Source organism: Dromiciops gliroides, chromosome 2 (genome assembly GCF_019393635.1).
Source record: "Dromiciops gliroides isolate mDroGli1 chromosome 2, mDroGli1.pri, whole genome shotgun sequence".
NCBI lineage: Eukaryota > Metazoa > Chordata > Mammalia > Microbiotheria > Microbiotheriidae > Dromiciops > Dromiciops gliroides.
In genome coordinates, this window is record NC_057862.1 from 253292423 (window position 1) to 253315644 (window position 23222).

General features: G+C 37.6%; 1 protein-coding gene across 4 annotated transcripts in view; it reads right to left on the bottom strand.

The window, feature by feature from the left end:
* The window catches only part of PPP2R5E (protein phosphatase 2 regulatory subunit B'epsilon), a 186086-nt gene that overhangs the window by 73444 nt on the left and 89420 nt on the right, over positions 1 to 23222 (bottom strand). For all 4 annotated transcript variants that reach the window (XM_043982630.1, XM_043982627.1, XM_043982629.1 and 1 more), the window contains exon 3: positions 10772 to 10968. In XM_043982630.1, the coding sequence (XP_043838565.1) occupies positions 10772 to 10968 (197 nt within the window). The remainder of the gene's footprint in view (positions 1 to 10771; positions 10969 to 23222) is intronic.

Genomic DNA, 23222 nt, shown 5'->3' on the forward strand with positions numbered 1-23222 from the left:
ACAGATCTTATTAAAATTCTATTGCCAGCTAGTGGAAAAAAGTGTTCACATTACAGTGAGATGAAAGATACTATTGGACAGTTATATATCATAGCCAGAGAGGTCACAGCTGTCAACATTTTTAAGTATATGGAAAAACCCAGAATAACCTTTCCAAAAGTTAAGCTGCAAGCCTAGTTTTGCAAATTAAGTAAATGGCCTTACAGCTCAATTGTTCCCTGGATAAACACCATATTTAACTTCTAAAAATCAGAACTAAAGTAAAAACTCTAGACCAGATAAGACATGGAAAAACTCCTTGACAGAGAAAACTTCTTAGGAAAATAGCAAATTGTGGGCATGTGTACATGGTCGTCTTATACAGAAAAAATATTGAAAAGGGAAAAATTAAGAGTTTATGTTATTTGAGAATTAATGGCCTCATTTCATGTCCTCTTACTGATCCAAAAGAACCTTTAAAAACTTATGCCAGGGGCAGCTAGGTGGCACAGTGGATAGAGCACTGGCCCTGGAGTCAGGAGGACCTGAGTTCAAATCTGGCCTCAGACACTTAACACTTACTAGCTGTGTGACCCTGGGCAAGTCACTTAACCCCAATTGCCTCACTAAAAACAAAAAACAAACAAACAAAAAAAAACTTATGCCAGGAGCAAATAAAATAAACTACCACATTTCCTGATTATAATGAATAATATGAAAGTTGGATAAGTTGTACATTTGGTACAAACAAGCTTGCCTGGTATGAGAAATGTTTTTAATGAATAACCTTCGAGTCGAATTATGTAAGCTATAAAATAAATAAGTGCTAAGTTTAATAAAGAGTTACCTTACAAAGTCTTCTAGAAAAAGATGTAGGTGGTTTCTGAATTAGTTGACTTACCAAAAAGAGTGGTGATTAATAGATAATGACAACATGGAGGGTAAACACCTAGTGGCATACCACAGGGCTCTATGCTATTAAACATTTTAATAAATGACCTGTATGAAAACACAGATGGCATGCTAATCAGCTTTTCAGATGATGCAAAGCTGGAAGGTATAATATATTGAGTGACAGAATCAGGATATATAAAAATTCTTAACAGATGAGTGGGGGGGAAATGTTAAACCTAACAAGATGAAATTTGATAGCACTAAACATGAGGTTTCAAATTAAATATATATTTATATAAAAAAGCTCTAGATGGGAGATATGTAGCTAGAAAGCAGCTACTGTAAAAAAGGCCAAGTAATTTTAGTGGACCACAAACTCACTGTCACCTGTCCCACTATGTTCCCAACAAGCAAACAAGATCTTAGGTTATATCTAGATAACATCTACAGTACTTATGTCTAGTGCCCAGGAATTTTGGAAAGGACACTAAAAATCTAGAACACATTCTAAGCCAGGTAACCAAGATGATGAAGTTACCTGAAAATATGCTACATGAGAGAAGACAGAAAGAATTAGGAATAGAACTAAAAACAAAGTGACTAGCCATTGGGGAAGGGCTGAATAAATTATGGCATATGAATATAATGGAGTATTACTGTGCCATAAAAAAATTTATAAAAAGGGAAGATTCCAACTAACATGAAAAAACCCTTATGAACCCTATAGAGTAAAATGAGCTGCTGTACCCAGGAGAATGATTTACTCAATGAATATAACACCATAAAGAAAAACAACTTTGAAGGACTTAAGAACACTGATAAAAGCAATGAGCAAGCACTCCAGAACTATTTGTTTGTTTGGGTTTTTTTGTTTGTTTGTTTGTTTGTTTGTTTGTGGGGCAATGGGGGTCAAGTGACTTGCCCAGGGTCACACAACTAGTAAGTGTCAAGTGTCTGAGGCCGGATTTGAACTCAGGTACTCCTGAATCCAGGGACAGTGCTTTATCCATTACGCCACCTAGCTGCCCCTCCAGAACTATTTGTAAAGCCCTAACCTCTCGTCTAGCATGTAAATATCCCCTAGACAGCTAGGTGATATATAGTGGATAGAGTGCCCAGTCTGCAATCAGGAACACATCTTCCTGAGTTCAAATCTGGCCTCAGATACTTCTCCTAGCTGTGTGACCTGGGGCAAGTCTCTTAACCCTGTTTGCCTTAGTTTCCTTATCTGTGCAATGAGCTGGAGAAGGAAACGATAACCACTCTAGTACCTTTGCCAAGAAAACCCCAAACATGGTCACAAAGAGTTGGGCATGACCGAAAAACGATTGAAGAAGATAAACTCAACATGTCTAAACCTGAACTCGTTATCTTTTCCCAAAAAGCTCATGTGTTTTCCAAACATTATCCAGATTCCCTTTTATGGTCAAGGTTACCACCATCCTCCCAGTCACCCAGGCTCACAGCCTTGGAGAGTCCTAAGTCCATATCACTCTCTTACCCCACATATCCAAACGTGTCAAGACCTGTTGATTCTACCATTGCAACCACCTTGAAACAGGCCCTTATCACTTCATAGATGCATTGAGGCAGTGGCCCTCTGGGCTCTCTCCCTGCTTCAGTCGATCCTCTACTCACTTAACAATGATCTTCCTTAAGGACAGATTCCCCACATTCAGCAAACTCCAGTGGCTCCCTATTACCTCTAGAGTCAAATAGAAAATCTTCTGTTCAGCTTTTAAAACCTTTTATCCCCTGGCTCCTTCCTACACTTCTAATCTACTTTATCCTCCTCCGTGTACTCTGATCCAGTAACCCTGGCCTCCTTGCTGTTCTTTGCACAAGGTACTTCCTCTCCTCATTCTGGCTTTCCCACCTCATCACTGCCTCCTGGCCTCCCTGGCTTCCTTCACGTCTCAGCTAAAACTCCACCTTCTGCAAGAAGCCTTTCCCTGCCCCTTTCTTCTGGAGATTACCTTCAGTTTACCCTATATCTATCTTTTTTTTTTTTTTTTAGTGAGGCAATGGGGGTTAAGTGACTTGCCCAGGGTCACACAGCTAGTAAGTGTGAAATGTATGAGGCCAGGTTTGAACTCAGGTACTCCTGACTCCAGGGCCTGTGCTCTATCCACTGCACCACCTAGCTGCCCCCTGTATCTATCTTATAGTGTACCTTGTCATGTGCATGTGGTCTCCTCCTCCACTAGAATGGGAAGTCCATGAAGGGAGGGACTGGTCTTTCTTTATATCCATAGCACTTAGTACAGTACCTGGCACATAGTAGGTGCTCACTGAATGTTTTCTGACTGCCTGACGCTAGAAATCTGATGATGATGCATATGGACCAACTTATGGTAGAGAGATGATGCAAATGTGACCACACTGAATGACCATGAACTTATTTTGCTTGGCTACAATTAATGGCTACAAGGCAGGGGGGGGGGTATGTGGAGAGGGTTGGGGCTACAAAGTGGAAAGTGTATAGAGGGCCAGGGGCAGCTAGGTGGTGCAGTGGATAGAGTACCGGCCCTGGATTCAGGAGGACCTGAGTTCAAATCTGGCCTCAGACACTTGACACTTACTGGCTGTGTGACCCTGGGCAAGTCACTTAACCCTCACTGCCCCATCAAAAAAGAAGAAGAAGAAGAAGAAGAAGAAGAATACAAAGAACAGAGGAAAGTTCAAAAGGTGACACATAAGAGTAGTTCAATGTTGCATATTATGTTAAACATAATACTACTATGTTAAGTGTAATATGTACTGAAAAAGAAGAAAAAGCTATCTGTAATAAGATTAAGGGCTTTAAAATACCATCTTCTTTCTCTGTTCCTTGTATGGAAAAAAATTAATCAATAGGCTGTACTTTGTATTGTAGGCACATATGTCAAAGATTTTTTATTAATTTGGATTAATTCTAAATCCAAGCATTATTCTAACCTGATAAAGAAACACAGAAACCGGAAGGTTTCTGTCATGTCCTCAGAAAACTCTCTCCAAACACAAAACTTTTCTGAAGTAACATGTATAAGAATCCTGAGCTAGACAATTTTGACAATATCATGAAATATATTTACACAACTGATGGTGAGGCAAAAGTGAACATTTTGCATCATCGATCTGGAAAAATAGTCAATTAATTCTGGAGAATTGTTTTCCTAGGCCCATTTCATCCCTCTATGACCACTCAAAGCCCCTTAACCCTCAGTTAGTCACAGATGATCAAAAGTAATCAAAAACATTCTTTTTTCTTCCTAATTTGTACCATTAACCCAATTTCTTCAAAGCTGGGGGGGGGGGAGGTCTTACTACTTTGGTGGGTCAAAGTCCCCTTGCCCCAATTTTTATCCTATCACCAGCTTATCAATTACTCCAAAAGGAGTATGTTCTGGACTGATTATATCCAAGTAATTTCTATCCATTGGGAGAAGGGGGTAAGAAAGAGAAGAATTGGGATACCTTGGGGGGGAGGGAGTGAAACAGTGAATGAATAAGAGAGGGATTCAAGGATGGCTTTCTGCTATGAGGGAGCAGTTATGATTGGTTAATATAAATTTGTAATGTCTAAAATGTCCAACAAGGGGTTGCAGAACCTAAGATCAGTAAAGGCATCTAGGCAGTCATATGAATATAGAGAACAATAAAACTAAAAATATCTGATGAGGTTCCCAAGAGAATAAGTGTAGCTAGATAGAGCCTTGGAAACACCCATAATTAGGTGACATACTATAGTTAATGAAGCTGGGAAAGTGAAGTTAGTTAGGATGAAAGAGAACCATGAAGGAGGAATATCACAAAAACCCAGAGGGGAGAGGGTATCCATAACGAGTAGCAGGTCAACAGTATCAAATGCATATCAAGTAGACCAAGAACTGCAACCAACCATGAAAACCAACAAACCATGTCAGGTTTTGGCAAATACCACAAGAGATCACTGGTAATTTGAAAAAAACTTATTTCAGTTGAAAATAAGGTTGGACGCCAGATTTCCAGGGGGTTGAAGAACGAATGAGAGACATAGAGGCAACCTGAACTACAAATGGCTTTTTCAGTTCTTCTAACGTTGGGGAGATGGGCAAGTTTGAAGAGAGTAGGAGAGAACAAAGTAGATTGAGTGAGCTTAAAGATTAGGGGTTGGGGAGGATCATAGGGGCAATCTATTGGAGAAGACAGGAGGACATGAATTGAAGGGTACATTTAGAGGAGGTTGTTTTGGCAAGGAAGAGAAACCTCATTATCAGAAACTGGAAAGAGGAAAGAGTGGCATTGGGGGAGGGGGGTGGTTAAGATGAAGAGAAGGGGAGAACAAGGAGCATCACTGTGAATGCTCTTAATTTTCTCAGAAAAGTTAACAGCAGATGCTCAGCAGAAAAAGTAGAAGGAAAGGCATAGGAGAAAGGAGGAGAGAAGAGGCTTAGAATACTCATCTTCTGTGGGAGTGAAACAGGGAATCAATAACAGAGGAATAAAAAGATTGCTTCGATGCAGTGAGGGTCCATTTAAAGTTGAACAACAATCAATTTGAATGAAAAAGCACTCTGCAAACTTTAAAGTGGTATATAAAATGTGGGCTACTGTTATTTTTGTTAGAAGGAAAAGATCCACAATTGATTCCGTAGTTCTCAAAGCATGATCCACAGGCTGCTCTCTTTTATTCCTAATGTCCATAATCTGTCTCTGTATTTCAGTCCATGACATTTGCTGTTGTTCAATCGTGTCTAACTCTTTGTGACCCCATTTTGGCATTTTCTTGGCAAAGATACTGAAGTGGTTTGCCAATTCCTTCTCCAGCTCATTTTACAGATAAGGAAACTGAGGCAAGCAGGGTTAAATGACTTGCCCAGGGTCACAGAGCCAATAAGTCTCTGAGACCAAATTTGAACTCAGGAAGATTAGTCTTCCTCATTCTCAGCCCAGTGCTCTATTCACTGTGCTACCTAGCTGCCCTTGAGTTCATGACATGGATAACATATTTAATATAAAACACAACACTTCATTGGTTATTTCATTGAAAGCAGCACCATTTTACCCATTAATGCTGGTATATTGCTGATGATGAGAAGACAATCTAGCTGACAATCACTGAGCAAATGATTTCTAGACTTTACTAATGATTGTGATGCAACATGCAAACAAGATAAGGTATTTCTCTGTGCCTCAATTTTCTTTTCTAAAAATGAGACAGTGACATTTTCTTCAGAGAAATGTGCCAGTACTAGGGAACATTATGCAAACTACTTTGCTGCTTCAAAAGACATGTCTTCCAATCAGTTCTGAGCTCCATTTCCCCAAACTGGGGGGTATAGAAAGGAGGAGAGGCTGGTGGAGAAATGAGAGGGAGGTAATATCCTAAATAGACAGTACTTACCATCTAAGGAAAGGCAGAAAACAAAAGAAACAGAGCGCAAGAAGCACTTAGATGATGTGCTGTGGTCACCACCAGTTCTGTCCTTCCCATTTTAGAAAACTGTTTAATAATTGAATGGCGGTACTCTCACTTTTTCCTCTCTCCAAGTATCTGAGCTTTCTTAGGGACTTGACAAAAGTGGTAGAATTCCCATTTATATAACATTTTAAAGTTTATCACTCACTTTTTTCTTACAATGGTCCTCTTAAGCAGATAGGGGAAGCTTCATGTCCCAATTCTACAGAGGAAAGACTGCAGTTCTGAAGAGTTAAGTGACTTGCCTGCCCATGTTCGGACAGCTTACATGGGACTAAACCAGAATTGTTACCCAGGTCTCATGACTCCCAATCCAGCGTTTTCTATGACACCATGAAGCTCTGCAATTGGTCTAATAAAAAAGTGCATTATACATTTGAGGCAACTAAATTGAAGGGCACAAATGAATGGCGTACTTCCCAGTATCAGGTCATTAGTACCACCTCCGGGAACAGATCAGTTATATTAAAAAGGGAGCCAATGTGGTAGAGCAAACAGGAGAAATCCCACCTTTGACACTTACTCTGTGACTACAGGAAACTCATTAACTTGAGCCTCCATTTCCTCATCTGAAAAGTGAAATAAAAATAAGTATGCTTTTTACTTCCCAGGGCAGTTGTGGCAAAAGCATTTTGTAAACCTTAACATACTCCACAAATGTGAGTTATTTTTAAAAAATAAAACCCCTGCATATACACATATGTCACTGGTCAAAACTTATTTGTCGGGGCAGTTAGGTGGTGCAGTGGATAGAGCACCGGCCCTGGAGTCAGGAGTACCTGAGTTCAAATCTAGCCTCAGACACTTAACACTTACTAGCTGTGTGACCCTAGGCAAGTCACTTAACCCCAACTGCCTCACTAAAAACAAAAACAAAAACACTTATTTGTCTCTTCTTTCTCCAAAAAGAAATTACCCCCTCCCCTTTTTTTTTTTGCAGGAGTTCTTTTTATACCAAAGGCAAAAGAATAATCACTTTTTGGTGAGGCTAAAATTAGAGACATTAATCCTAAAGTTTGGTTTCAACATACAATTTGTACCTAAGGAATCTTAAAGATATTATCTTCCCACTTTTGCACATGAAGAAACTGGAAGCCAGAAAAGGGAAGGAAGTGGAATAAGAAAATTGAGATTTGAATCCAGTTCTTTTGACTCCAGACCCCTTCCAATCACACTACACTTCCTTTCACACACTAAACGAATTCTTCCAACCTTCAAGCAATTAGTTTCAGTATCTGAGGATTTGACAAACAATTCCAAGCTCACTGTATTCTCATACTTCATCAATTTTTAGACTTGAATGATCACTTCTCTCTGCCTAGAGTTAACTGTTTTTCTCCCAATCATTCAGATGCTTTTGCCATGTTTCTTACCTTCTCAAGAATCTTCAGTGTCTCTACTGCCTCTAGAATAAAACATAAACTCCTTAGCTTGGGACCTAAAATCCTTTTCAACATAGATACAGCCTATTTTCCAGGCAAATGACCCTATTCATTTTCTGTTCCCTAAATTCAGCAGTCTATTTCTTGCCATGACCAAAATCTGGCATTCCACCTCATGCTTCCATGACTTTATACTGTATCACCCATGCCTAAGATACAGCCCCTCTTTACCTCACCTCTTACAGTTTCTAGCTTCCTTCAAGGCTCATGTATCATCTCCCATGGGGCAACTAGTTGGTACAATGAATAGAGCAATGACCTTGGAATCAGGAAGACCTAAGTTCAAATCTGACCTCAGATACTGTGTGACCCTGTTTGCCTCAGTTCCCATCTGTAAAATCAACTGGAGAAGGAAATGGCAAACCATTCCAATATCTTTGCCATGAAAACCCCAAATGAGGTCACAGAATGTCGGCCATGACATTAACATCTCAACAACAACCACAAATCATCTCCTACAGTAGGAACCTTTTTCTGAACCCCCTAATTATTAATGCTCCCCTACTCCTCTGGAACTGATTGCCAAATATTTATCAGTTTAAATGCTGTATCCCCTCAGAAAAACATAAGCTCCCTTAAGACAAAGATTTTTTCTCACTTTGCCTGTGTTTTTTTAGTACCTTTCTACATAGTAGGAGTTTCATAAATGTTGGTTAGATTGGATAATTCAGGGGATAAATAGCCTGAAAGCTGCACAAATCTGTAACTAAAGAGGGAATTTACCCATTCGTTCAACAAATATTTATCAATTGCTGTGTACTTATTAGAAGGCTAGAAATCATGGCGGATACAAATAAAACCAAGGGAGTACTTGGTACAAAAGCACATGGTACTTATCCTATGGGAAATAATGATCTGGAAGGATGGTTGTTTTTTAATTCTTTAGCAAAAAGTTTAATTCTTTAACAAAAAGTGCTACAGTTCAGAAAAAGAAGAGATTACCCTGGGCTAAAGTGCTTAGAGATGGTTGTATTTGAGTTAGGCCTTGAAGGACAGGCAAGATTTGGACAGGGAAGAAGCAGGGAAAGGGCAAGTACAAAAATCTGAGCAGCCATAAAGATAGAAATGAGCAAGGGATATTCAAGGCCAATGGGGTGACACACTTAGTTGAAGCACAGGGTTTTTGCTAAGGATAGGTAAAGCTCAAAAATTAGGCTGGATGTTGATGGAAGAGGTTCTTGAATACCAGATTCAGAAGTATAGTCAACAAGTAAACTCTTACAGCTTGTGATAAGGAATTTAAATCACTGACCCACAGATATGTTTTTTTTTTTAAATAAATTTTCTTTGGGCTAGCAATTAAAATAAAATATAGTAGGATGGAACTTAAATTTTTATTGGCATTCACCTGAGATAACCTTTATAAATCACCCACTGCTTCTTCAGTTCTGAGTGATATAATCTAAAACTAAAAAGTTTTAAAACCACACCTTTACAAACTGTTTTTCCTCCTCCTGTATCCTTTTAACATAACTGCATAAACACAGGTCTGTCTTTCTTTCTTTTTCTTTCTTTCTTTCTTTCTTTCTTTCTGGCAATGAGGGTTAAGTGACTTGCCCAGGGTCACACAGCTAGTAAGTATCAAGTGTCTAAGATCAGATTTGAACTCAGGTCCTCTTGAATTCAGGGCCGGTGCTTTATCCACTGCACCACCTAGCTGACCCCAACACAGATATTTGTTTAAAAAAAAAAAAGTATATATTCAGAAGTAAATTTTTGGTCAACACCCAAAATGCACAGTGGATCAGATCCTCCTAATGGGTCTCCTGATGTGTAAATCAGGTACTATTATAAAAAGTATATCCTGCAAACCACTGCAATATCACTTCAAATTAGTATAATTAAAATAATATGGGGCAGGGGAAGCTAGGTGGCACAGTAGATAAAGCACCAGCCCTGGAGTCAGGAGTACCTGAGTTCAAATCCGGCCTCAGACACTTAACACTTACTAGCTGTGTGACCCTGGGCAAGTCACTTAACCCCAATTGCCTTACCTAAAAAATAATAATAATAATAATAATATGGGACAGCTAGGTGGAGCAGTGGATAGAGCACCAGCCTTGGATTCAAGAGGACCTGAGTTCAAATCCAGCCTCAGACAGTTATCACTTACTAGCTGTGTGACCCTGGGAAAGTCACTTAACCCCAATCACCTCACCCAAAATAAATAAATAAATAAATGAAAATAATGAAAACTCTTGCCTTTACATTAATAATAATAATAATAATAATAATAATAATAATAATAGTGTGTTTGTTACAGTACCTTCTTGGGTACCAAGGACTGAAATCTATCAAAGAAACAAACATTGACAGTAGTTAAATGATTGTTTATGTCATGAAGTGGACAATATGGTAAATATTTTTGCCTCACTGTACTTATTTGTTAATGGAGGGTCCCTGAGGAGGTCAATGGGAAGTAGCTGTGACAACTGAAAAGAAAGACTAAATAAAGCTTTTTTTAAAAAAACCATGACAGTCTTTCCATTCAGGGACTAGACAGCTGATTGATCATAAAGGCAGGATTTTAGTTACGTTCCCTGAATTAGAATTTTGTTAAAAACTTAAAAATGTTTTCTTTCTCCACAATGAAGAGAAAAAATAAATAAAATAAGAAATCCAAAACTTGGATGTTGTTCAAATAAAGATTTGAAACTTTCCATAGTGATAGTGGTCCTCCTCCTAACCTTTTCTTCAAAAACACACATGCATGCACGCACACAGGCGCGCGCGCACGCACACACATACACACACACATTCAGGCATGGTACTGGGAGTCTTGGCTTCAAATGTAGTTATTCATCTTTCATTATTTTTATGATATAAGATGCCGTGGATTTCATCCTCATACAATGTACTTCAGATATCACAGTGACTGGGTTTTTTTTTTTTGTTACAGACAGAGAAGATTGTATCTAATTTTTGGAAGGAACCTTCATTGCTTAGACAATAAACACCACTGGGGTAACTATGGAAGGATCTGAAAAGTGTCCGCGATGTGAAAAAAAAAACTCACCATTCTAACTACTTCAGGGTAAGTCTGCTCTGTCAAACAGCCTCTGCTTATTGTAATGTAGTCCACCAGTTCATTAAGAGTGGAGCGCTTGTATTCTTTCATTTTAAGATCTGATAGCGTGTCCATGAAGTCAAAAATTACACAGCACTGCTGAAGTTTCTTTAGGAACAGTTCAGGCTGCTCTGAGGATGGAACGTCTAAGAAACAAAAAAGGAAATGTAAGTCTGTCATCAATTTCTAGGTAACAGGAATTCTCTGTTAAAATTAGTTATTTCAAAAGAAAGCTCAAAATAGAGTTCACATGAAACAGTGGTTCTGTAGTGTTTTGTTTAAAAAAAAAAACAAACCAATTAGACATTTATGGGACATCTTATCTTCCTGTGTGATTTACAACTTCAGCAACAATATAGTACTAATAACAAATTTATATCATTTGCTATTAAAAAGTAAAAGATTTAACAAACTCCCAAGAGCGATTATAAAATTTTAATAAATGTCAACCAAATATATACATCTTTATTCCCAATGCCCAAATACCAACATGGGTTATGTAAATTGAGCAACCCAAGCTTCCTAATAGTGAAGCAAGAAAGTGCCACTGTTGTTTTAAAAGTGAGTCTCACTAAAAAAATTTTAAAGCAGAAATATCAGTCCTTTTGTGTTAATCCATGCTGACATCCTTGGTACTTAATTCAATTGTTTTCTGGCTTATAGCCTATGAAAGTCAGATTTCAAAAAGTCAACAGGCTGAAACAATATCATAATCTAAAAGGATAAAAGTCGGGCATGGAAAGCATGTCTACTTGACAAAGATTCTAAACATTACACAGAAATTTCAGGTTAATCAAATTCTACACATAAAAAGGGAATCTGGTGCTCAGGAAAACACACTGGCTTTCCAAGAAAGGTTGGCAAAATTTCTGTCATTCAAAAAGCTTAACTCATTAAAAGCCTCAAATCATCCCTCAAAAACATACAGACGTATCATCATCATCCTCTTTACAAGTAGAAAATTAAAACGTAATTAAGATCACACGGTGAACCAGATTTTTAACCACTTGACTGTATTCCCTTTGCATTACACATGAAGGATTCTAATACTCTATTTTCAGCTATTTTCAACAATTCTCTCAGTCCTTGGTCATGACCATTTTACAATAATCACATACAATGAGACCTTCTGTTCAACAGTAAAAGAAACAGATTAATGGACCATTTCTGTCTTTGCTACCATGAACACCATTATATGCCCCCCCCAAAAAAGCACAAGAAAACATTTAGAAGAGGAATTCCATTTGTAAGAATATCTTTTAAAAACATGAAGAATCAACCTACCTAGAAATACATATATAAAGACAACTATAAAACTATCATGACTAAAAGGAAGGAAGCCCAAAATAATACTGATGGGGCATTAAGTGTTCATGGATGGGTCACATTAATAACAGTGAAAATGATAATACTCCCTAAATAACCTAACATATTTAATGCAATACCAATCAAAGTGCCAAGAGTTTCATCACAGAACAGGATAAAATTATAATGAAACATATAAGAAAAAAATCAGAGAATAAGAACCAGAAAGAGAAATTAAATTAAAAATAACTAGAGAAAGATATAAAATGTTTGGGAATATATCTACCAAGACCCACCTAAGAACTATATGAATCCATGTATAAAACACCCTTTGCAAAAATAGAGACTTAAGTAACAGGAAATATTGATTGCTCATGGGTATGTGAAACCAGTATAATAAAAATGATGATACTCCCTAAATTAATTTAATTATTAACTGACATGTCAATCAAACAACAAAAGGATCCTTTCTTTTATAGAGCTAAAAAAATTTTTAACAAAATTAATATAGAGAGAAAAAGGTCATGAGGGGTAATAATAAAAAATGGAAAGGAAGAGGGTTTAGAAGTAGCAGATCTCAAACTAAATTATAAATTAGAGACATGATATATGTTATAGACAACATTGTGACATTGCTAAAAAAACTCAGTCATAACTAGTGGAATTGGTAGCCAGCAGGGTCTTATTAGAAAGTAACCAGGGGGCACCTAGGTGGCGCAGTGGATAGAGCACCGGCCCTGGATTCAGGAGGACCTGAGTTTGAATCCGGCCTCAGACACTTTATGCACTTACTAGCTGTGTGACCCTTGGCAAGTCACTTAATGCCAATTGCCTCACACGCCCCCCCCCCCCAAAAGAAAGAAATGTGGTAAAAAAAATATGAAAGTTTTTTAAGTCGGTTAGGATAACTGAAAGACGCCAGTTTTTTTTTTTTTTTAAGGATCACCCTTTCGGGGAGGAGACCAATGGCATGAGCTTACGCACGCCAGTCTGCCTGCTTCGCACGTCAGACTGCCTGCTAGCACTCCACTTCCGGGGTGCGAGCTTAAAAGGCAAGGAGAGAACGGAAGTGGGGCCTTTTTTCCTGCTCTGCTGGTCTCCTGACTGTGCTGCACAGGCTGATGCTGATGAGAGTTCGACTGGGCCCGGCTCTCGGTTATCAGCAGCACGCGCTTGACACAGTCTCTCTCTCTCCAAAGGTGGCCTTCGGCTTTTGGTGAGTTTTATACGGAATATAGACTAAGCTTAGACTTAAGACGATTTGTATTGTGTTTCTACTTTCCTATCCTTCTAATCAACATCACCTTGTGACTACCATACAATAAAAGCTCTAACTAGAAAACCAGAAGCTTCTTCCATTTACTAGTCTGGGAGATAAATTAAGGGAAAGGTTAAGTAGGGTAGATTTATGATCTAATATCCAATTTTAAATCTCACAGTAACCAGGAAAGAAACAAAGTTGATAATTATACTATTTAATGTTATCATTTAATTGCTGTATATCCTGAAGATGTCTTTCTATTAAAAGGCTATCTGTTCAAATAATTTTATAGCAACTTCTGTAATTGAGAAAAAAATTATAAGCCACCTAAACATTAAACAATAGGGAAGTGGTTAAATAAACTGTGGTACATTAATCTAATGGAATGTATAATTATTTATAATTGGATTAATGACATAAATAAATTAGAAAAGAACTTTATGATATAATACCCAAGAAAGCAGAACAGGAGGAACAGAGTATAAAAACTCCATAAAACAAAATTAACAAAGATAACTAACTGATGGAGTTGTGACAGTTTATACAATGAAATTCACTTATTTAAAGGAAAGGTAAGTAATTGGAAAGCAAATTTAATTGATCTACAGATCATGTAATCATAGAGGTACAGTTAAAAAGGCCTTCAGAAGCTATATAGTCCAATCCTATCATTTTAACTTATAAGGAAACTGAGGCCAAAAAAGGTTAAGTAACTTGCTCAAATTCATACAGATAGGAAGAGACAGTATTTAAATCCATATCTTTTGACTCCAGAGCCAATACTCTCTCCACTGGGTCACACTAAATTAATGTTTTAATATTAAGTTTATAATTCCTTAAGTGAAAAACTTTTAGCTGTTTACTGTTACTTTATGCCACTGTAGAACCCCACTCCCATATGCACACCTCTACCTCATCATTCAATGCCAGTCAACATCTGGGGAAAGGAAAATAAGGGTACAGGGATTAAACCTGTGGTTTCATGGGTCCCAGGAAAATTCCTCCTACCAATGTAAAGTGTTGGATTAGGAATCAGGAAGAGCTGAGTTCAAATCCCACCTCAAACGCTTACTAATTAAATGATCCTGGGTATCATTATACACTTTTCTATCTCCATTATTTTACCTATAAAATGAGGTATTTCTAGCACCTACCTCACATGGATATTGTGAGGATCAAATGAGATTACACAGGTAAAAACATTTCACAAACCTTAAAGAGCTATATAAAAGTTATTATTACGAGTTTATAATATGAGTTTCCTAAAGGACTGAGAGGTTAAGTGTTACCCATTGTCACAAGGTAAATATGTATCAGAGGAAAGACTTGAACCCAGGACTTCTTAGCACCAAGGACAGCTTTCTATACACTATATCATGCTTTTCTCTCCCCCGCCCTCTCTCCTTCCTTCCCTCTGTCCCTCCCCCAACCTTTTCCCCCTTTCTCTCAAAGCTCAGGTTTCTCCCTACACAAATATAATGAAGGGTCTTAATAAACTAATCTAATTTCTCATATGAAATCTTATATATCAAAATCTCAGTAAATATGGACATAGTGACTTCTTACTACAATAGTAAATGCATCATCATCATCACCATCATAGCTAATATTTATATAATACTTTAAAGTCTGCAAAGCACATTACAAATTTATCTCCTTTGATCCTCACAGTAACCCTGGGAAATAGGGGCAATTATTATCCCCATTTTATAGATGAGGAAACTGAGGCAAACAGGTTAAGTGACTTGTCCATGGTCACATAGCTATTAAGTGTCTAAGGTTGCATTTGATCTTAGGTTTTCCTGACCTGTTCTATCTTTAGTGCCACCTAGCTGCTACTATCTTTTAAAAGACTTTCCTTCCCTAAAGAGATCTTTAAGTGGTGTTTTTCAAAGTCAGTGACTCTCATGGTACACATCATCAAAATGAAAAATGAGACCTGGGAACATAGTAGTAGAAGCAAACTTTTGAGCCTAAGCTAAATAAACTTGTATACTTTACCAAATAATGTAATTTTAACCCTTAATACCTTCCTCCTTCAATTAGTCCAAACAGAAACCTCATTTGAGGCCTATTTATCCTTTCTAGCGCCACAAAGCCTTTACCAGGAAAACTTCCATGATTAGAAATATTCTCCCATCCTGAGCTGACATCAATATTCTATCTTGGGCACTTACCAGTTCACCATAGTTTTTACTATCATTATTGTTCTTATTGTTAGTTACTTGTATAATAGACTTCAAGTTCCATGAGGGGAAAAACTGTCTCTTATCTAAATTTTGTCCCTTAGGCAGCACTTAATGGTGTTCTGCACATAGTAGGTATTTAATAATGGCTAAATTTATAAGTTTTATGAAATGGAATTGGTCTGTGGTAAAGAGACAGTAGACAACACACAAAGAAATAGACAAACTAAGAAAACATTAATATGAGCCCTAAGTGCCATTGCAACCTGTAAACAAGATACAAGCATTTCCACTAGCTGTCTCCCATACCTACTTTTTTTTAAAAAGGCAATAAGGGTTAAGTGACTTGCCCAAGTCACACAGCTAGTAAGTGTCAATTATCTGAGGCTAGATTTGAACTCAGGTCCTCCTGAATCCAGGGCTAGTGCTTTATCTACTGTGCCACCTAGCTGCCCCAACTTAAAGTACTTTTTTTCTTCATCTCTAACTCCTGGATTCCCTGTCTTCTTTCAAGAAATGAACCAAAATCTCAACTTTACCCAGTAACCCTCTTTCCCTTTAATTCCTGGGCCTTCCCTCCATTGATTACCTCCAATCTATCCCGTATATATCGTGTTTGTACATAGCTGTTTGCATGTGTTCTCCTCCAGTGGAATATGAGCTCTTTTAGGGCAGCATCTGGTTTTGCCTTTCATTAAATAATAATGACAACAACAACTAACATTTATATAGCATTTTCTATGTGTCAGTACTACGCTAAACATGTTAGAATTATTATCTCATTTGATCCTCACAACAAGCCTGGGAGGTAAGTGCTATTATTATCCTCTTTTCACAGTTGAGGAAACTGAGGCAAGCAGTAGTTGAGTGAATTGCCCAGAGTTACCTAGCTATTAAATGTCTGAGGCCCAATCTGAACCCATATCTTCTCAACTCCAAGTCTGGTGCTCTACCCACTGCGCCACATAGATCCCCCATATTGTTGCTTGATTGACAGGCTTCCTCTGCCAGTTCCTTACCTACAAAATAGAGGTGATATTTAACACTCATACTTACCCAAGTTGCAGTGAAAACTCAAACAAAATAATATATGTGAAAACGTTATAAAGTAAGTTACAAAAGGTAACATTAGCTCATTTGAACTTCTCTATAACAACTATGTAAATCACTGCCTTTCCTGTTCCATTTCATTATCAATCACCATCATTTTTTTTCCCAAAGGCTTTTACATCACACTCCTTATTAGTCTCATCTTGAAAGTTTTTAAATCCATGGATTTCCAACTTTGAAATTTAGATGTATGTGATAGAATGGGAAAACACTGGGAAACACATTTTGTTGGATCCTTCAAACCCCAAGAATGCAAGGGTAAAAAAGAGAAAGGAATCCAACTCATATTAATGAATCATTCATTGATGTTGGTCCTTTTAAAGGCAGTATAAATACCACAGGCCAATTCAAATCATTTTCAGCATTAAAGCTGTTTGTTTTAAAATTTACAAAATGAAGCCTACTCTACCTTCTTTATTCATCTGCTTCAGTAATTCCTTAACTTTACAATGTTTTAAGATGGAGTCATGACCCTGCTATGTTGTGTAAAGCTTTTCCAATGGTAACACCAGGGGCAGCTAGGTGGCGAAGTAGATAAAGCACCGGCCCTGGATTCAGGAATACCTGAGAGTTCAAATCTGGCCTCAGACACTTGACACTTACTAGCTGTGTGACCCTGGACAAGTCACTTAACCCCCCATTGCCCTGCAAAAAAAAACACAAAAAACAAAACCATTGGTAACACCAGCAAGTTTTGTTTCTAGGACATCAAATTTATCATGTTATAAACAAATAAAATGGCATATAGCAAAGATAATACAACCTTTAATACCCTTTAATCATGTGAATATGTTCAATGTTCCATAGTCCTATAAAAATATACTATATACAATGAGTATTGAAAATACCTCAATACTCTCTAAAGTAAACACAAAATTGTACTCATGTATACTCAAACATATAACAAAACTGTATCCAAAATGAATCTTAAGTATAACATTAAACAGCTGTTATCAATCATCTTGTTGGACTTCTTAGAATTCTAAATTGTGGGGGAGGAAAGAGGTCATCTGGACAAGCTACATCACATAAAAGAGCCGTCTGAAGAAGCATGACTTGATAGCATCTTTTTCTCTTGATAAATAAATGTTCACAGAGCAGAGTTATTCAAAACCTGACCTCAAAGCCAAGAACTGATAGAAAATTCTTCCCCTTCATGTTCCCTTTCCCTCTCTTAGTTTATTCTATCAGTCAAAAAACATTTACTAAATGCCAGGCAATAATCAGTAGTTTTGCAATATCATCAAACCAAATCACCATCATTAGTAAATAAAAGGTACTAGTAAATCATTCTTTCAGACATCACTGTTTCTTGGACATGAAACTTTGACCACAAAGAGCTCTTCACAGCTGATTAAAAAGCCACAAAATAGTTATTAAGTTATTAGAACATTTTAAAAGAGCTTTTTTACCTGTCTGAATTGCTGACAGGTAAGATATATTCAGTTTATACCCTTAACTAGACATTAATTATATATAACAAGACATTATTGAATCAAAATTGCTGAATAATAGCAAGTAGACATGAGAGGAGAAAAAAGATCTTGGGAATTTCTCCTTGGGAGATGGCTGGGGAAATAATAGAGAGATGCAAGAAGGCCTTAAATAAAATGAGAAGAATGAAATTATGAGTTACTTGGAGAAGTTTGGACTAATTAAGAAGGTCAGGTTAAATTTGGGGAGGAAAAGCCAAAGAACCACTGCCAGGCCCTGATACTGATCCAGTTTCTACTTCTGGTTGAAGGAAGAACAGGATCAAGGAGAATCCGGGAGTAGAGTTTTAAAAGGTGGAAAAGGATGAGGTAGCTGGCAAATATGAGGCAGGGTGAGGTAAGAAATAAATGGTGAAAGTGAAACATATAGAGGGTTAATAAAATTGGATGGTTGGAGGGGACAAATTGGTGAGAAGAGAATGTTAGTGAAAGGCAGAGGGGGAAGGCAGGTAAGACCCACTTGAGGAGACAAAAGAAAGGAATTCCTAGGGGACTCAAGCTATCAGGAGGTGATAATTGTCTGTAAAAATTTAATCAGATGATTAGGGTGGAGGTATAATTACCTTCAAGTAGTTCAAAGAAATAAGGCTGAAAATCTCAAGCTTTATGGAGAAGAGTGGGAACTTGTATCTTGCACAAAGTCTGTCTTCCTGCCACATTAGGGTAACTGTTATCTGTGTTCCAAACTTAAGGTGATTGATCTCCCTCCTAGAGAAATGATGAAAGTGCTTAAAGAATCCTTTTCTACAGTGCAGGTTGTAAGGTGAAGGGGAAGGGGAAGGGGAAGGAGCATGTGGCGGGCACTGTGCTAAATGCTTTTAAAATATTATCTCATGTTTCCTCACAACAACCCTGAGAGTTAGAGTGCTCTTTATGATCCCCATTTTATTGTCAAGGAAACTGAGGCAGACGGCTGTTAACTGACTTGTCCAGGGCCAAAGAGCTACTAAGTGGGTGAGGCATAACTTTAACTCAGGACTTACTGACTGCAGGCCCAACACTCTTATCCACTATACCACCTAGCTATAAGGGAGAATGCAGTGCTCCTGGAGTAGCTATTAACCCTTTTTTGTGTTGTGTACACCTCTGGCAGTCTGGTGAAGCCTATTCTGGGGAGCCCTTCCCTGAAAATGATTTTAAATGCATAAATAAAATAAAAGGATTATAAAGGAAATGGTTTTCAAAATATTCTTTAAAAGTTCAAAGACCCCATATTAAGAACCCCCTGTCCTAAAAAGAAGAAATACTTAAAGGCGGGGGTGGGAGGTGGGGTGTTGGAGAAAGGAATCTGATGGGAAAGAGAAGAAATTTGACCATTGTCAAGATGATGAGGAATGGATAAAGATGATGGTAAGAAAAGGACAGCCATACAATTAGAGCTTAAAAACAGACTGAATGCTCTTCCCAAAATGAATACTAGATGCTGTAGGGAGAAAGAAGTTGTTTGTCCTCCAGAAAATGGCACATTAGAACCACAGAAGTTGTCAACCAAGAGTTCACAGTAAGAGTTCTCAGAAGATGAAGAAATGAGTAGCATGCATGGTCCTGACAACAAGAACGATCTGTTGTACTCTGGGGCATGTGCAATAATAGTAGGAGCCAAAATCAAAAATGCCACTTTAAGGTTTACCAAATGCTCTACCTGTTATCCCAATTGAGATCTCATTTGTCATTAGATGACAGATATAACAAAAAAAAAGTGTACCACAACTTATAAAAATGGATATGTAGCTGTGTGACCCTGGGCAAGTTACTTAACTCCAATTGACTCACTTAAAAAAAAATGGATATAAACTACTCATTTTCTGGTGATTCATGTGAGCAAAAAGGATAATTCCAGAAGAAACCTAAAAAGTACTGTCAACCATGAAGACCTGGGCAAAAACTGAACCTTAAAGTCACAGGTTATGATTTCCTTGCTGTTGCCTCCTAAAGAAAATGGACATAGAAATGACCATTTAAAAAGTAAGCTGGCTAAGAAGCTGGTATCTCAAAATGAGATTGTGATTTCTGTATCAAGGTTTACAACATGACAGATTGCTGGCCAGAGTTGGAGTTTACCTAACAAAGGCTGGTAAGAATGTATCTGTAAGGTACTTTCAAATCAAAATGGCTTTAAACTAAAAGCATGAGGAAGGAGAAGATTGTCTAACAAAGTTAGAATAGCAGCTAAGACATCCAAAAATTCCAAGGAGACAAAATCCAAGAAAAAAGTAAAAGCTCTTGGCCTCAAATGTCTTTACATAAATGTCCAAAATTTAGTGAACAAACAAAAGGTCTCTAATTCTGGGCCCTTATCACTACTGTTTCATATTTCTGTTTCCTGAAAAAACTAGCAGGAGAGGTTGGTAACATTAGAAGGACCATGGGGAATAAAAAAGGGGTGCCACAAAACTGGAGAACAGCAAATGTCTAAATTTTCAAAATAGGGAAGAAAACAAAGTCTGTAGACTAAGTCAGTGAGCTTAACTTCAATTCCTGAGAAGTGGTTGAACATCTAGAAAGGAAAGAAATGGTGATAAAGAGCCAGCCTGTCTTCAATCAAGAAGAGATCATGCCAGAATAATCTCATTGCCTTTTTCCCCTCTACAGGCTAACTAAACTAGTAGATGAGGGGAATGCTATGAATATAGTTTACCTAGATTTCAGCAAAGCCTCTGATAGAGTATCTCATATTATACTTGGAGAAAAGATAAACAGATGTGGATTAGACAATAATATACTTACATAGATTCTAAACTGGTTAACTGGCCAGACTCAAAAACTAGTTAAGGTTCTATGTCAATGAGGCTGGAGGTTTACAATGGAGTGTCCAATGGATCTGAGCTATTTATCATTCTTATCACTAATGGATAAAAACATAAATGGTATGTTCGCCAAGTGTGCAGCAAGGAGAGACACCTAACACACAGAAAGAAAGAATCAAAATCCGCAAAGATTTTTATGGCTAGTGCACTGGGTGGATGAAGCATCCAAAGAAGATGAAATCCATTAAGGATAAATGGAAATTCTTTTGTGTGGGTACAAAAACAGCTTTCTAAGTGGAAGATGGTAGAGACATGATTAGACAGCAGTTGTTCTGAAAATGATCAGGAGTAAAACTTAGTTCAGTGAGTCAACAGTATGACATGGCAGCCAAATCAGGCTAATGCAGGCTTGTGCTGCACTAAGATGGGCAGCTTCCGAGAATAGGAAGGTGATTGTCCCTTGTCAGATCTCATCTGTCATAGTGTGGTCGATGGTTTCAGAAGGACATTGATTCAAAGAAGGGTAATCAGGATGGCTGGTGAATGGCCCTGAGCCCCGTTGTATAAGGACTGGTCAAAGGCATTCAACACATTTAACTTAGAAAAAAACTCAGGGAATAGGACAACTAACTTGCAAGTATATGTTAAGGTTGTCACATGGAGATTTTTTGTTTGTTTGTTTGTTTGTTTGTTTGTTTGGCTCCAAAGGACAGAACCTAGCGTACTGCACGGAAGTTGCCAAATTTAATTCAAACAACTTCAGGACAAAAACTTCCTAAAGCAAGGCAACAAAACATTTATCAAGCCATTACTACTATATGGCAGGCACTATGTTAAAGGCCGCAAGTACAATGGGGAAACATAAAAGGCAGCTGAAAAGCCAAGAGGGTGGGAGAAAGAGGCCCCCAGCACAGAGGCAGGATACCAAAGTATAGTGAATCAGAAGCACAAGTAGGGGAATGAAACATGAGCATCCTGGGCTCTTCTCTAAAAGGAGGTCCTAATAATCAGAACTGGCAAAAAGTGGAATAAGCTGCCCCAAAAGGTAGGGGAGGTCCTCTGCCTTGGAGATGTTCAATCAGAGACAGAATTAAAAGCCTATTGGTGGGGGCAGCTAGGTGGTGCAGTGGATAGAGCACCGGCCCTGGAGTCAGGAGTACCTGAGTTCAAATCCGGCCTCAGACACTTAACACTTACTAGCTGTGTGACCCTGGGCAAGTCACTTAACCTCAATTGCCTCACCAAAAAAAAAAAAAAAAAAAAAGAGGAAAAAAAAGCCTATTGGCTGGGGTAGCTAGGTGGTGCAGTGGATAAAGCACCAGCCCTGGATTCAGGAGGACCTGAGTTCAAATCTGACCTCAGACACTTGACACTTACTAGCTGTGTGACCCTGGGCAAGTCAGACCATAATATTCCAGAGCCAAGAGAAAAAATCTTAATTGTCCCAAAGAAAGAGATTTGTAGGAAAAAAATCCTTTGATACCACCCTAAAAATTTACCATTGATGGGCCTGGGGTATTGATTAACTATATCCTTGCTAGAGAATTGGAGGAGAAAGGGAAAATTAGATTACAGTTTTGTATATGGGTGCAGAAAATTTTTTTACTATTTGAGCTCCTCCCTTGCTATCTATATTGTTTCATGACTTAAGTAAATGATTTTGTATTAGAACCAAAAAAAGTTGAAGAATTATAAAGTACAGACTGCCTTACTTTACTTAATTTTTCAATATCAAAATCAGTAAACAACAATTACCAGATTCATTAATTAAAGCTGTGTTTAAACATGCACTGTGTCAAGGATAATCATTTGGTTGTTTTAAATAAGATTTGTACCAGCTATACATGAAAATGAGTAGAATTTTCTATAAGTGTTATAATTCCAATGCTACATTTCATAGTAGGATATATCACTTTAGAGTATCATAACTCATGAATTCTCTAATTGTTCTTTCTAGTTTTGACTATCAGAACCTGTTATTACTCTTTTTATTACTCTTTTTACTCTACTCTGACTTTTCTCAAAAGTATGTATAACTTAAACATTTGTTATTTTGTTTATATATACATACAGGTTATACATATAAACCTGTATAAGTTATACCTATAAGTCTGCTTATATGTCACATATAAACATGTATTTACAAATATAAACCCAACACTTAGCACACTACCTGGCATATAGAAGGTGTTTAATAAATGTTTGTTGACTTGACCTGGATAGACTAGATATGTTGCAACAGTAAAATTACATGATTTAAAGTTTAAATCTATTTTAATCACATTACCCACTCAAGAT